At 41.7% G+C, this 15,890-nt stretch overlaps 1 protein-coding gene across 2 annotated transcripts in view; it reads left to right on the forward strand.

Annotated features, from left to right (window-relative positions):
* The window catches only part of DNAH11 (dynein axonemal heavy chain 11), a 360,125-nt gene that overhangs the window by 324,448 nt on the left and 19,787 nt on the right, over positions 1-15,890 (forward strand). For both annotated transcript variants that reach the window (XM_040260639.1, XM_040260638.1), the window contains 3 exons: positions 6,293-6,520; positions 11,857-12,048; positions 15,579-15,698. In XM_040260639.1, coding sequence (XP_040116573.1) covers positions 6,293-6,520; positions 11,857-12,048; positions 15,579-15,698 — 540 coding nt within the window. The remainder of the gene's footprint in view (positions 1-6,292; positions 6,521-11,856; positions 12,049-15,578; positions 15,699-15,890) is intronic.

Below are 15,890 nucleotides of genomic sequence, written 5' to 3' on the forward strand. Positions count from 1 at the left end.
CATTGCGATCTGCAGAGTCCTGGGGGTTCCCTCAGCAGCAGAGACACCTCCAAGGTGACAGGGAGCTCTGCTGACAAGCTTGAGGGATTTTCTAGCCATTGTGGTTTAAATTTAAAATTATTTATCCATGACTGTGGTGGGCCTTTACTGCCACATGGGGCTTCCTCTAATGTGCTGAGAGGGGCCTGCTCTCTAGCTGTGGTGGCTTCTCTTGTTATGGAGAACGGGCTCTAGGTGCACGGGCTTAGTTGCCCTGCAGCTTGTGAAGTCTTCCCGAACCAGGAATCAAATCCATGTCCCCCACATCGGCAGGCAGATTCTTATCCACTAGACCACCACGGAAATCCTAAAATTTAAAATACTAGAGGGAGCCCATTGTTCTCCTTAAGCACATGTATCTGAAACACCCAGCAGGGCTTGAGGACGGACAGACAGAGTACCAACAGGGTTGTCACGACATCCCTCATTTGCATATAGCTTTAAAGTTGACAGAGCATTTTTTCATTTCTCATTATCTCCTATGACTCTGACTCTGCCCCTAGCTTATTGTGGAGCATTCTCTTTGTAAATTAAAGGATTGAGGACTAGTCCCTTTATCCTTTCCAGGGCTTATATATATGGGTCTATGAGTCTGCCAATCAGTGTTCTCTGGAGTGGTTTCTATGACTCGGGATTCTGGTGTCACTGAAAAAAAACACACAAAGGAGGTATGAGTTCAGTTTTATTTGGGGACTTCACTGAGGACTGTAGCCTGGGAGACAGACTCTCAGCTCTGAGAAGCTACACCAGAGAGGTAGCAGGGAGAGGCCGGTGTGTGTGTGGTCTTGGCAACCAAGCGCACGTCTCAGTAGAGGGTTGCTGCTAGTCACAAGGAGCAGATATCTCTGCTAATGATTTTAGTGATTTTCTAGGTATAAAAAGATACAAGAAATAGATTCATAACTATGAAGGTCTGTTCTACCAGATTTTCCCAGAGTATAGAGTGCCTTATTCCCGACCTCCACCCTGAACGCTTTTCAGGTTGTGCTGAATGCCAGTGTTTGCAGTGGCTGACGATGTCATCCTTATAGAAAGAGATGGCAAGCAGCATTTTTTAGTTTTCACCAGCAAGAACCTAAGAACCCATGGAGGCCAGTCCAGGTTCAGGCGGCACCTAGGGGCCAAGCAGACTCCTTATTCGGCAGGGCATGCCAGCTGTCTTGGGGGGTCTGGAAATAGGCTTTTGATTTGGAGCACAAAGGTTCTCTTTTATATCCCAGACTCTACTAGGCAATTCATTCCTGGGATACATTATCGCTAATCATCACACCAAAGCTGCAAGGGGAGGTATGGCCATCCCATTGTAAAGATAAGAAAATTGAGCCTCCGAGTAGTCTGGAGAGCCTCAGGGCCACCCAGTGGGAAAAGGACAGGGCCTGTTTGGCAGCAGACGATGTGTTTTCAGCTAGCCCACACTGCCACCTCATGCGGTCGGGACACTGGCCTTCCCTAACGTCTCTAGTGTCCAGGGCTGATGCTGTTTGCATTTATGCTTAAAATAAAATTGGATTCACAAAGACGCTGCCCATTATCCACACAGAATATAACCTTCTGGGAGAGTAAAACCTACTGCTTAAACCATGAGCCTTCAGTATGGAGACTTGGGATGACGTGTCCCCTTCTGAGCCTCACAGAGTCAAATGGCTGACAGTGGAGGGTTTGTTTTTCTAAAACTAGCAGCTGTTGCTTGGACAGTTGTGTGGACCCTGGGGTCTTCCCACAGAAGAAAGAGTTTTTTGCAGATTCTCACATCCAGAGGCTCAGACTGCCATGAAACTGGGAGGGATGCAGCTAGCTCCTAAGAGAAGACAGTACTCAAAGTAAAATGTTTCTGTCAGTTTTATATCTGTGCTGAGCTACCAGTTGTCCCCTTCCCCCCCCAAAAAAATGCAAGTAGTAAGTTTTCCCATTAGAAAAAAAAAAAAAAGCCTTGAAAGACTGCACTTTGTGAAGGGTCTCCTTTTGGATATCTATTCTAGACTTGTTCCTAGTGATAAGCCAGAAACTTAGAATGTAACTTTTTTGCTATTTTTCGCCACACTCTGCAGTTTCCGAAGATTTGTAGTATCCCTTTGATTGGCAGTTAAAAGAAGATCAGGACTTTGAAGCATGACAAGACCAGCATAATCAGAACTTGTTATATTATTTGTATTTTACATTCAATTTTGTTGGTGTGGGCAAAGGATTCGTATGCACATGTTAATAAGTTCTTATACAAACTCCACCGTGGTCAATTACTATGATCAGAAATAGCCCCCCTCAGGATATTTAGGCAGCTAGGGTTTTGTCAGAAAACCCACACTCCACAGAAAACTATAACTAAGATAGCAGGGTGGTGCTATCTTTATCTCATGCACACCAGATGATTTGTGAATTAAAATAATGGAATTTAAAACCATTTTTCATGGGCACAGTGGGTCATTTTCAAGATATGTGTATTGACTAAAAATGTTGCACAAACACTGCTGCCCTTGGACAAATGGCCACAGATATCTAGCCAGTCTCAAAGCTGGTATCCTCAAGAATGGTCCCCAGGCTGGATTCCAAAGTGTGACTGTGTACAGCGATGGTGCGCTTGGAGATTTTTCTGTTCCCTGACTCCAAAGTCACTACCTAGGGATATTTTTACATTTGTTTCACATAAACTTTCCAAGCAAGGCATTGTCATATTCCTTGAAGTAGAGAATTAGAACACATTTGAGCATACAAAACAGATTTTATTATAGATTTTGCTCCTGCTTACTTGTATGAGGGCACAGTTAGATTTGAGAAGCACTTTCCTTATCATCTAGTAGCAAGTAAGGGAGAAAACTTAGCCCTTACCTACTGTAGAAGTTTTCTACAGTTGCCATACCAGAGTATCATGGATTAGATCATTTGAGCAACAGAAGTTTAATTTCTTATTGATCTAGGGGCTAGAAGTCTGAGATGAAGGTGTCAGCAGAGTTGGTTTTAACTGAGGTCTTTCTCCTCGGCTTATAGATGTTTATAGTCTCCCTGTTTCTTGGCATGGTCTTCCTTCTATGTGTGTCTCTTTATCTATCTAATCTCTTCTTCTTATAAGGACACCAGTCATGTTGGATTAAGGTCCACTTTAATGTCTGCTGTGCTTGCTGCACTTAGTTGCTCAGTTGTGTCTGTCTGCTTGCAAACCCATGGACTGTTGCCCGCCAGGCTCCTCTGTCCATGGGGATTCCCCAGGCAACAATACTGCAGTGGGTTGGCATACTCTCCTCTTTAGACTGCATTTAGCCTTAATTTCCTCTTTTAAGAACATGTTCCAAATACAGCTGCATTCTGAGGAGCTGAGGGCTCAGTTTACTTCAGTCGCTCAGTCGTGTCCGACTCTTTGTAACCCCATGAACTGCAGCACGCCAGGCCTCCCTGTCCATCACCAACTCCCAGAGCCTACCCAAACCCATGTCCATTGAGTCAGTGATGCCATCCAGCCATCTCATCCTCTGTCATCCTCTTCTCCTCCTGCCCTCAATATTTCCCAGCATCAGGGTCTTTTCAAATGAGTCAGCTCTTCACATCAGGTGGCCAAAGTACTGGAGTTTCAGCTTCAACATCAGTCCTTCCAATGAACACCCAGGACTGATCTCCTTTGGGACAGACTGGTTGGATCTCCTTGCAGTCCAAGGGGCTCTCAAGAGTCTTCTCCAACACCACAGTTCAAAAGCATCAGTTCTTCGGCGCTCAGCTTTCTTCACAGTCCAGCTTTCACATCCGTACATGACCACTGGAAAAACCATAGCCTTGACTAGATGGACCTTTATTGACAAAGTAATGTTTCTGCTTTTTAATATGCTGTCTAGGTTGGTCATAACTTTCCTTCCAAGGAGTAAGCATCTTTTAATTTCATGGCTGCAATCACCATCTGCACTGATTTTGGAGCCCCTGAAAATAAAGTCAGCCACTGTTTTCGCTGTTTCCCCATCTATTTGCCATGAAGTGATGGGACCAGATGCCATAATCATTGTTTTCTGAATGTTGAGCTTTAAGCCAACTTTTTCAGTCTCCACTTTCACTTTCATCAAGAGGCTTTTTAGCTCCTCTTCACTTTCTGCCATAAGGGTGGTGTCATCTGCATATCTGAGGTTATTGAAATTTCTCCTGGCAATCTTGATTCCAGCTTGTGTTTATTCCATCCCAGCGTTTGTCATGATGTACTCTGCATATAAGTTAAATAAGCGGGGTGACAGTATTTAGCCTTGACGTACTGCTTTTCCTATTTTGAACCAGTCTGTTGTTCCATGTCCAGTTCTAACTGTTGCTTCCTGACCTGCATACAGATTTCTCAAGAGGTAGGTCAGGTGGTCTGGTATTCCCATCTCTTTCAGAATTTTCCACAGTTTATTGTGATCCACACAGTCAAAGGCTTTGGCATAGTCAATAAAGCAGAAATAGATGTTTTTTTGGAACTCTCTTGCTTTTTCACTGAGGGTTAGGACTCAACATATCAACTTCAATGGACATGATTCAGGCCTTAAAACCTTTCAATGTTCAGTATTCTCCCAGGGGAGAAAAGCCTAATAACGTCAACCACTGGATTGGCATAGGTATTTTTACAAAACTGTTTTGAATAAAGATATCTACATTACTATTCCTGTTATCAAATTCCGATTTGGCCACTTGCTGCTCCAAAAGCCAATGCTGGAGAAGCAAGTGCTGGTAGGAACAGAAAGATTGCCAGATTCAGAAATCTGGCAACCTGGGGAGAAGGCAGACTCAGCTCCCAGAACCAACTCCAAAGGTTCAGCTCAGCGATGAAAGGTTTTAAAGGGAAAGGAAAAAGTAATCTCATTTCATCATTGAGGTAGGGGGGTCAGATCCATTGCCATCCCCCTTTGCGAGCTTCCCTCAAAGCTCAGTCAGTAAAGAATCTGCCTGCAATGCAGGAGACCCGGGTTCACTTTCTGGGTCAGGAAGATCCCCTGGAGAAGGAAATGGCAACCCAGTCCAGTATTCTTGCCTGGAGAATCCCATGGACAGAGGAGCCTGGCAGACTACAGCCCATGGGGTTGCAAGAATTGGACACCACTTAGCTACTGAACCACCACCACCACTGCACGCAGGCTTGTTAGCACCTTGTGGTCATTCTTCAGATGTTACTGTTCACACAGCCTGCTCACCTGATTACTAAACGGGAGGATGGGGAAAAGATCTAGTCATCTGTTAAGTACTTACTCTCCATTTCTGCTGCTTTGATCTAAGGGAAGAATCAACAGGTTAGGTAAGGCATTGTGTGATCAAAAGATTTGAGAGGTGTGCTAGGACTAGAGATCAGTAGAACATGGGGGCACCTAGGTCAAGGTTAGCTACGATATAGCTTTGCTAATGTGACAAGTCAGGAGGGTATCCTACAGAGAGCTGCTTCCTGCAACAGAGCTGCCTGCAAAACAGATGCCTCCATTCCCTTCCCTGTTTGCCATTATTCTATTTCTTTAGCCATTATAATCGTAAATGAGTTTCTTTGTTGGAAATAATGATGTATTCCTAGGGATGATGTTTTCAGTCACTATAGCAAGGACTTCTCCAAAGCCAGAGATTATGTGAGGTATCTTTATACATCTCTCATAGCACCAACTACCAAGCTGAAATGGTGAGTGTTTAGAATGGAAGGAGCCTATTTGTAAATTGTAAAACTGAAATCAAAGAGTGATGGTGGTGACATTTGTTTCTTACCCGATTTCTGACAGCCCTGGGGTTTAAGTTAAATAATGTTAGGAATACACAACGCATCTTAACCAAAAGTGATTGCTTGCTTTCTCAGCTGGTCTTTCACCCCTCATTTCCATGTTAGAGTTCATACACCAATGAGTAGGAGTTGGAGTGGAGGAGATTTCCATCAGTAACAATGAAGTGGCTGATCAGGTGTATTTCTGGCCCTTAGTTCTTATACTTGGTCAAACTAACCCAGATTAGTCTCAGTTATTGAGTTTGAACTGTAACAAAGCAAAGTATCAAGACCTCCATCTCAGAAGTGATTGGTGGGTGTTGGAAGTAGGTGTGTGTGTTGGAAGGAGATTTTGGTTTACAAAGACAACCTATAGTGATCTGGAGCACTTAATGTGTTCAGTGCTCAATTCTGCCATGGTCTTTTCTTCCCCCTAACGTGTTAATAAAGGAAACTTTAAATCATGGTTCTCTGTGTTTTCAAGACATTTCTGTAAAGGAAATGTTGTAATCTTGTAATTTAAGTAATGTACTTCTGTATTACACAGCAGTCATAAACCGTGCTCTTTTTCAGAATGTGCATTTGGTAGCCAAGTGGCTGAGAACCTTGGAGAAACTGCTTGAAAGACTCAGCCGGGGAAGCCACCGAGATTACCGGGTCGTCATGAGTGCCGAGTCTGCACCTACACCCAGCGAGCATGTCATCCCTCAGGGGCTCCTGGAAGATTCCATCAAGATCACTAACGAGCCCCCCACAGGAATGCTGGCCAATTTGCACGCTGCTCTCTACAACTTTGATCAGGTAAGAAAGCACAAGCCCAAAGCCAGGGTCTTCTCACAAGACTGTGAGACCTGAGACCACAGCCATATATATAAAGAGAATGAACAATCATAGGCCTTTTTGAGAAACTTGCTTATTGAAAACAAGCATGGCAGACTAGTATTTCTAACCACAGAAAGAGGAAAAGCCATTGCTCTTATTGATGTTGTTGAGAAGGATGATGACGACAATGACGTAGCGAGTTTTGGTATAATGTTTAATATTTTTAGGTATGATTTTTATATCAGTAAATTTAAAGCCCTTCTTTTTAGATTATATCCATACTGCCTTCAAATTTACATTTTCACCTCCTTTCAAAATAAAACAAATTCATACATTTATAAATTAATGATAATTCTATTACCGTTAGTCTCTTTGTTCAGATGACCACATCTGTCTCTGCTATAATCAAGTCCGTCAGTTTCCTTGTTGCTATTTCTGTGAGCTCCCATTCCTTCCTCTAATTTCTTGGAAATCCTCAATAAAAAACATTCTTATTAGGAGAAGTAGAATAAGCCCTAAAGAGAAAACACATATAATTTGGTGATAAGTATTCAGCCTCCTGTTAGAAACAGTATTACACTCTGAAAATATGCCTACATGCTTATTAACTTTTTATCTAGTACTCTCTGGACCAATACCCAAATGAACATTTAAAGGCATTGAAATAATTGGCCACCTAAGAATATAGTTTTGAAGAATACAGTTAATTGCCTAATTCAATAATTGAGTAGTTTGTAGCCTGTTTACATGATGGGCTGTATAAACAAAAGGCACTCAGAAACTCTTGTTGAATCTGTTACATATTTGAATATCCTTTTGTGTGAACTAAGGTAGGCATGTGTCTTATTATCCCTTGACTTATGTCATAATTCCTGCCATTTATGACATTCCTCAGCTTTTTCCCAAAGTAAGAGACAAAGGAGTAGTTTGACATATTCAAATAGGATTTATCCAACTCCCCCAGAATAGCTGTCTTTGTTTGTAAAAGTAAGCATTTCGTGAACATATAGGCTGCAGCCCAATTGCCCTTCAGCTTTTTTTTTTTTGGTAAGCATCACTCTGATAATCAGGTAAAACTACAGACACTCTCCCCAGGGAAATGTACATTGTTGCATACAGTCACAGGAATGTTCAAATCCCCAGAACCTGTGCCTGAAGTCCTTCTCCAGTGAGAACAGCATGTTCTAGTTTGTGAAAGTATCAGTTCTTTTGACTGCTCCTTGAAAAACCACTTATATTAACTGAAGATTTCATTTATTGGAGAGACTTTTAAGAACTTTAAGGGACAATATTTCTTATCTACTGGAAAGGCTCCTCTGAAGTATTAAGACTAAATATAGTCATAAGTATTGAAAGCAAAGATAATCAATGTGATTCACTAAATAAACTTTGCATCAAATCTACCCAAAACCACCCAAATAAATATTCTAAAGAATATCTAAAAATTTTTAAAGAGGTTTTTATGAAATGCTGAATTGTCATGTTAGATAAAATGTAGTTTTTATTGAGATTATATATTTAAAGGGTAGTAGTCTGTGGAGAAGGAAATGGCTACCCACTCCAGTGTTCTTGCCTGGAGAATCCCAGGAACGGGGGAGCCTGGTGGGCTGCCGTCTCTGGGGTCGCACAGAGTTGGACACGACTGAAGCGACTTAGCAGCAGCAGCAGCAGCAGCAGTCTGTGCTCCCTGGCTATCTGTGTATAGATTCTTAGCATTGTTTATCAGTTAGAATTATGGCTGGCTATTTATGAAGGAAGTACAAAACAACAGTGGCCTAAACAAAGTTATAAAAGGTATTTGTATCACATGAGGATTCGGGAGCCAGGTCATTCAGAGCGCCTCTGTGTCACCAGAGAGTTGTCATCAGCCCAGTATGCTTACCATGTTTCTAGGATGGGCTTGCCTTGGTCCCAGGTGGCAGTGAGAGTGGCAGTTCCCGTATCTGTTTTCCGGAAAGTAGGATGAAAGAAGGAATAGAGAAGATGATGAAGGGAACATATTTGTTTTCTTGTAAAGATGCATTCTTCAAGTTAGTACACACTACTTCTTTCAACTTATTGGTCAGACTTATTCACACTGCATTACCTAGCTGCAAGAGAGGCGGGAAAAGTAAATCTATCTTGGACAGCTAAAAGTCAGCATGAAGGCACTTTAGGGCTGGCAGTTAGTGGTGTCCATCATAGACACCTCCTCTCCCAAGTGTACCATCCTGGATGTGTATGTTGTGGCTGTCATCCTATCTGCTAAAGCTTGTGACAAAGGATGCTAACTGCCTTCTGCCTTGGTTCCCCTTTGGGTGAGCTGAATGAGTCCTAGTGGCTCCTGTTGCCTGGGTGTCCTTAGATGAGAAAAGCACCCAAGGAATCTAAACACATTAACTGTTCTGTTTGGGTAGTTATGTTTTACATGCTTTGATTTTCAAATCAAATATAATCTGTATTCTTAATCTTCTCCCCAAATCAGAATATATCTTCAAATCATGACATGTGTACTCATAGTGAACAAAGTTCATTTAGTATTGGTCCTTTACTACCTTGAATATTCTAGAATATGTAAATATAATCACTGAGTGACGACTATTTACATGTATATATGTAAAGAACCATATCTTTAGGATGCCACCTACTTCCTCCTCTCCTGGCTCTATAGCACTGCCTCTTGGAGATGTCATAAATGCTTGAGCTCCTTTCATCTGCAGATAACCAGATTTTAAGTAAAAATGTAAATTTCTTTTTCTGTAAGATTTGCAGTAGAATCAAATAATTGGTAATTGTGCATATTAAATTGGTATCTGTGTGCATGCAACATACTTATGTGTGAGTGCCTGTTTTCTCTTTACAATGTCATTTGTATATTTCCTGATATGAACACTTGATCACTTGTCCTGGAATGTGGAATCTTAGGTAGACTTATACTTTTTCTTGGAAAGCCCAATTCATATTTTCTCCTAACATCATTTATGTTATCAGAGCATAGTGAAATGGGCATTGACTTGTGATTTTCTTTAGCACTGAGGCTAAAACTAGGCTATATGGAGTATAGATGGAAATAATGTACTGACTGTAGTACTTTGGATTTTCTGGGGACTATATGTAATTCATGGAGGAGTTAGGTGAGTAGTTAGATATTCCTTAAGTAAAATCATGTCACTTCTATTTGGTCTCCTAGAAATTTCTTACTTTTAAAAGCAATGAATTTTTATATCCTTCAACATTGAAAATGTTAGTCACTCAGTCATATCCAACTCTTTGCAACCCCATGGACTGTAGCCTGCCAGGGTGCTCTGTCCATGGGATTTCCTAGACAAGAATACTGGAGTGAGTTGCCATTTCTTTCTCCAGGGGATCTTCCCAACTCAGGGATCAAACCCACATTTCCTATGTCTCCTTCATTGGCAGGCAGATTCTTTACTGTCAACATTAATTCCAATTATATGATTTCTCTCCTTTCACAAGCTTGCCTTTTACTTGATGTGTAGTGGAAAAATTATTTGTAATGGTCATATACTTTCAAGTCCCACAAATATCCTAGAAGTGACCTAGTGATTTAGTTGGGCCTGTAGTGTCAGTGGCCTGGCCAATTCTAGAACTGTGTTTGGTGGTAACCCAGGATTCTGATGAAAGCAATACAGAAAGGAACTAAAAAACTATTCTAGTCCTGGACCAAGAGAACAAATTTAGGCTGGGTGTAGACTTTTACTGAAAGGCCCTAGAAGGCCAGATCTGAACTCCCACCCAGAGCAGGCTAAAAAGATTTTGTAGATGCCCACATTGTCTGATCCATTTAAATGTCTAGACTGTGTGTAATCTGACCATTTTAAAGGATAGAAGATGCTGATATGGCCTCCTCATCCTCTGCTGCCCAGCATCAGCTGAAGGGATAGTCCTCAACTTTTCCTCATTTGCCTCACAGAACTGAGAATGGCTCAGTACTACCTTTAAGCCACAGACAACTATTTTTCACCTTTTAACTGTATGGCTTTGGGGGCCAGAACCGTATCAGTGTAGCATGCCAGGTTTCCCTCTGCATTTTCAAAAAACATCTTACACATCTACTATACAGGGCATATGTTTTCCACTCTTCTATATACTAGTCTATCATCCCAACAGTGAATTTTATTTCCAGTTCATTGGAAGAAAACCAGTTGTCATGGTAGTGGTTATCATTAGTTGTATTAGTCTATATTACAGTGATTCAAAGAAGATAATTTCTTGTTGCTGTTCAGTCACTCAGTCGTGTCTGACTCTTTGTGACCCCATGGACTGTAACACGCCAGGCTTCCCTGTCCTTCACCATCTCCCACAGTTTGTTCAGTCTCATGTCCATTGAGTCAGTGATGCCATCCAACCATCTCATCCTCTGTCATCCCCTTCTCCTCCTGCCTTCAGTCTTTCCCAGCATCAGGGTCTTTTCCAATGAGTAGACTCTGCATCAGGTGGCTAAAGTATTGGAGCTTCAGCATCAGTCCTTCCAATGAATATTCAGGACTGATTTCCTTTAGGATTGGCTGATTTGATCTCCTTGCAGTCCAGGGGATTCTCAAGAGTCTTCTCCAACACCACAGTTCAAAAGTATCAATTCTTCAGCACTCAGCCTTCTTTATGGTCCAACTTAATTTCTGTTGCACATAAGTGGCATCTCTGGTCTGTGAAATCAACCACCCACCCAAGCTGGTTGGTGCCTTCACCATATACCTAACTCATGGCTTCCAAGTCACCCAATCAGTGTCGTTTCTAGCTCACAGGAAGGGGGAAGAATGACAAGCAGAGCAAGCAATTTCCTTTTAAGAAGTGATATGAAAGTTGCACACATCACTTCTGCTCAAATTCTGTTGGAAAAGACCTTGGAATGTGGCACATCTGGCTTCAAGAGAGGCTGGGAAATGATTTTGCGATGAGTGGCCGTGTGCTTAGATCATCTGTATTACCATGGAACTGGGAGGAATGAAGAGCTGGCATTCAATTATATTCTGTTACACTGATGAAATTAAGATGATGGCCTTTTGTCATCCAGATTGTACAAGGAAATTTTTGCAGGGGAAAACGACGTCACGCAGTATTACCGCTGGTCAGAATGAATGGTCTCATTCTCTAGAGGAACAAAGGTATAACTGAAGCAAAATAAAACCATTCCTCTTAAATCAACAGACTAGCAAGTGCCAAACAGTCTCCTCCTATGGTCTCCCAGCTTAAAGCTGTGTGTCACCACTGTCCTAGGTCTCTCTCAGAGACCTCTACAAGATAATTGAAACCTCAGACCCTTGCCCTTGGAAACCATACAGGCAGATGATCACTCCTTTTTTCTTTCCTCCCAGGATACACTTGAAGTGTGCTCCAAGGAGCAGGAGTTTAAAAGCATCCTCTTCTCTCTGTGCTACTTCCATGCCTGTGTTGCCGGGAGGCTGAGGTTTGGCCCCCAGGGCTGGAGCCGCCGCTACCCGTTCAGTCCCGGGGACCTCACCATCTGTGCCAACGTCCTCTACAACTACTTAGAGGCAAACCCTAACGTAAGTGTCCATGGTCGGATAACCTCTGCGGGGAGTGTGCTGAAGCTGTCAGTCTTTGGGCACTGTCAAAATGGACCATAATTTCTCTTTTGAAGCTATTATTGAAATAGCTGGCGCTCTATATGCATCTTCTACCCAGTGTGAAAATAAACCAGATCAAAGGTTTTACAACAATGGATGCTCGAACTTGAGAAGATAGGTCAAACCAGTTCTACATCAGCAGCTTAGTACCAAACAAAAAAAAATTGTCCTTCATTATGTTAACAAAAACAGTGGTTTACATGTGCATATATGCCAGATTCATTAGGCAGGTAATGAAGCATTTGCACAAATGTAATTACGTACAGCAATTCTGACAGTTCATAACACTGCATTAATAATCACTACAATTAGTTCTGATGATGGAAGCAATTTACAGCGCGTCACATGTATAAATAATGGTGCATTCCCTGCATATGTCATTATTATGTATTAAGGATGCCACCTTGTTGTGACTTTCTCAGTAATGTTCCCCTTGATTTGAAGTTAAAGGTAGATGAGTGATTGTATTCTGTAGCTAAAATGTGTTCTACAGATGGGAATGGGAATGCTTCACCAAGAACATTTGTGTAAACTCTTAAAACTCAGTGATTGGACTTCAAAAATGATGAACCGTTTGTAAGGATTTTCTGGCTTAGTCCTCATAAGGGGAACTTTTTCCATTAAGTTTCAATCTGTTAAAAGTGAGGTATATTTGTCTGAACCAACCAGCCTTTAGGCTTTAGGTCACACTTTCCATAAAAGACCTTTAAAACAATGTTTCTATGTATAAATATTTTGTTGTTGCTGTTCTTTTGGTAACTGTTGTTATCATTTTTGTTGTCAAAATTTTCTTAAGCTTTCAAGATGGTTTGACCACTCTCAGAATATGTACACTTTGTATGTAACATGGGTGTGTTCTGTCAAGGAACACATGTTGAATAGGTTGTATTCAAGATAAATTGCTTCTGTATGGTATGTGATGGTCGCTAGCATTTTTAAAATTTTTGAAGTTCACTTTGAGCATACTTTGACCAGTTTAATAAACAGCATTTTGTGTTGATCTTAGCATGTTTTGTTTAAAATGTTGCAGGTAAAAATGATTATTGTCATAGTTCTGAGTGGAAAATGAAATAGACCACTTAATACTTTTATTTAAGTCCTTCATTCCTGTCCCAGGAGGCCAAGACCAGGCATATTACCATATTTCAGCCACATCCTGCGCACAGTCGAGGTAGGAACGAAGCGGGGTAGGAGAGGCGCTGCCTCGTGTTCCTCCCGGCTCTCACGTCCTGAGGCTTGGCAGCTCCAGTTGAGCAGTTGACTCCTGCCCTGCTCCTTCTCCCACTGGGGTCCCAGATCAACAGCTTCTGGTTTTAAACACTCTGTCTTGTCTCTCAGACGTCTTGAGCCAAGTCATTCACCACATATCGTGAAGCAGATTACTTGGGTTTGGGAATTAAGTTGACTTGCCCACATAGTTTCCTTGTATATGCTGCCCTTTTCAAGAAGGTATCTGTATAAACTTGGAAGTAGGCATTTGATAGATGATCTTTCAAGTTATGTGGTTAGAAGAGATCACCAAGGGTACAGAGTGTGATGGAGAGATTTAAAGATTAAGTCTTAGGGAATGCCAACATTTAAATTTTTTAAATTAGTTTGGTTGTTCTGGGTCTTTGTTGCTATGCAGGGTTTTCTCTAGTTGCAGAGAGCAGGGGCTGTTCTAGTTGCTGAGTCCAGGCTTCTCTTGTTGCGGGGCACAAGCCTTAGGACACACAGGCTTCAGGAGTTGCCACACATGCGCTCAGGAGTTGCAGCTCCCGGGCTCTAGAGCACAGGCTCAGTAGCTGTGGCACACAGGCTTAGTTGCTCTGCAACACGTGGGACCTTCTTGAATCAGGGATCCATGTCTCCTGCATTGGCAGCAGATTCTTTACCACTGGGCCTCCGGGGAAGCCCCACCCTCCTCCCGCCATGGTTTAACTCTTATAAGAACTCTGATGTTCTTCCATATAAATTTTATAAGTCTCGCCATAGAGAAATTCTTGAATGTCAAGATTGGAAGACTAATTGAAAATATCACTTGATTACACTTAAGGTTGGAGATCCAGCTATGTAGCTTCTGACTTTGGTTTTAAAAAGCCTCAAGGAAGTAGAAAGAAAAATTGTTACTCTGTAGCAGTACCTTTCTCCCATTCTAACCTGCTCAAGAGGCCCTCTATTGAATAACAAGAAGTTGTTTTTTTTCAGGGTGTATCACCATGCCAAGGGAAGGATGCCAGAAAAATGTATATTTAGAAAACAAAAATCAAGATTTGGGGGAAGAAAATCAATTATTAAGAAGAACAGACCTGTAGCTGATTAAAATCTTGAGGGGGCCATGTATCAAATCATAATATATAGAAGGCATTAATTAAATGTGATCACAGAAATCAAGTTAAGAAATCTCTTATTTCCCATCCCTTTCTGCTCTCTGGAAGTAGCCCATGGCACTGTGGAGGGAGTATGGTGCCTTGTAGCCACTTTTCTTTTTCATTCACATCGCGGTGACTTAAAAGAGAGACATATTTGAGGTTCATTTATTCAAATTCTAATAAACCTGTAGCAAGTGCATTGGAATAGTTGAGGCAATTTTACTTGTTCTGCCACATCATGCAACAATTTGAAGGCTATAATTAAGTTTTTACTTGAACTGCTGGGAAGCAATATACTGCCCCCGAGGATATAAAGGTTTCTGTCTAGAAAGGCTTCATCACAAGCTGGCATGTTTTGAAAACCCAGAGGAAGCTAAAGGGTAGCAAAGAAGGGGCTTCAAACCCTGTGAAGCCCAGTAAAGAGGAGATGCTGTGATTTCTGCACTAAAACATTAGCTACAGCCCTTAAGATAGTCCTGGAGGCCAGCCATGCCATAAACTGAGCCCTCAGATCAGTCTGTGACAAACTCAATTGGTTCGCCTGGATTTCTGGAAGGTGATGGAATTCTCAGTATACCCCAAATTCAAACTGTAGTTTTTCTTTCTTTTACTGAATCAGATCATAAAAACCTGATACAGATCAGATTGTAAAAGTAGGTCATCCGTCAAAAGCCATATCAACCAACATAGGCCTTCTCCTGGTTTTTAGATGAGGTTTTGAGTGTATAAACATATTCTGGGAATAACTCAAGTTTGCTTTATAGCCTTCATTAAAAGCTCAGTGTTGGGACGTCCCTGGCAGTAGTTAAAATTTGCACTTTCACTGCTGGGGGCGCAGGTTCAGTCCCTGGTTGGGGAACGAAGATCCTGCATGCCACGCAGTGTGGCCACAAAAAAAAAATTTAAGAAAAAAGCTCAGTGTTAGTGAATTTTTACTGAATGTATTAACACACGCTGAAAATAATTCTCAGACAGTTCAATTCTAATTGTTGGGCCTCTTTTAAATGCTTCTGTTGGTGGGGGGCTGGAGGATTTGCTGTCGGTTGGCTGAGGCCTTTGCCCTGGAGCCGGGAGTGAACGTTTCCCGATCCCCACCAGGTCCCGTGGGAAGACCTCCGCTACCTCTTTGGAGAGATCATGTATGGGGGCCACATCACAGATGACTGGGACCGCAAACTGTGCTGTGTGTATCTAGAAGAATTCATGAATCCCTCTCTGGTAAGACATTTTTAAAAAAAATCATGTCTTAGAGAAAATTCTAGTATGAATTTTTTTCGCCTTTTTATTTCATATTGGATAATAGTTGAATAACAATGTTGTGTTAGTTTTGGGTGTACAGCCAAGTAATTCAGTTATACATGTGTCTATTCTTTTGCAAATTCTTTTTCCCATTTAGGTTGTTCCATAACA

The sequence above is a fragment of the Oryx dammah genome, unplaced genomic scaffold, assembly GCF_014754425.2.
Source record: "Oryx dammah isolate SB20612 unplaced genomic scaffold, SCBI_Odam_1.1 HiC_scaffold_18, whole genome shotgun sequence".
Classification (NCBI taxonomy): domain Eukaryota; kingdom Metazoa; phylum Chordata; class Mammalia; order Artiodactyla; family Bovidae; genus Oryx; species Oryx dammah.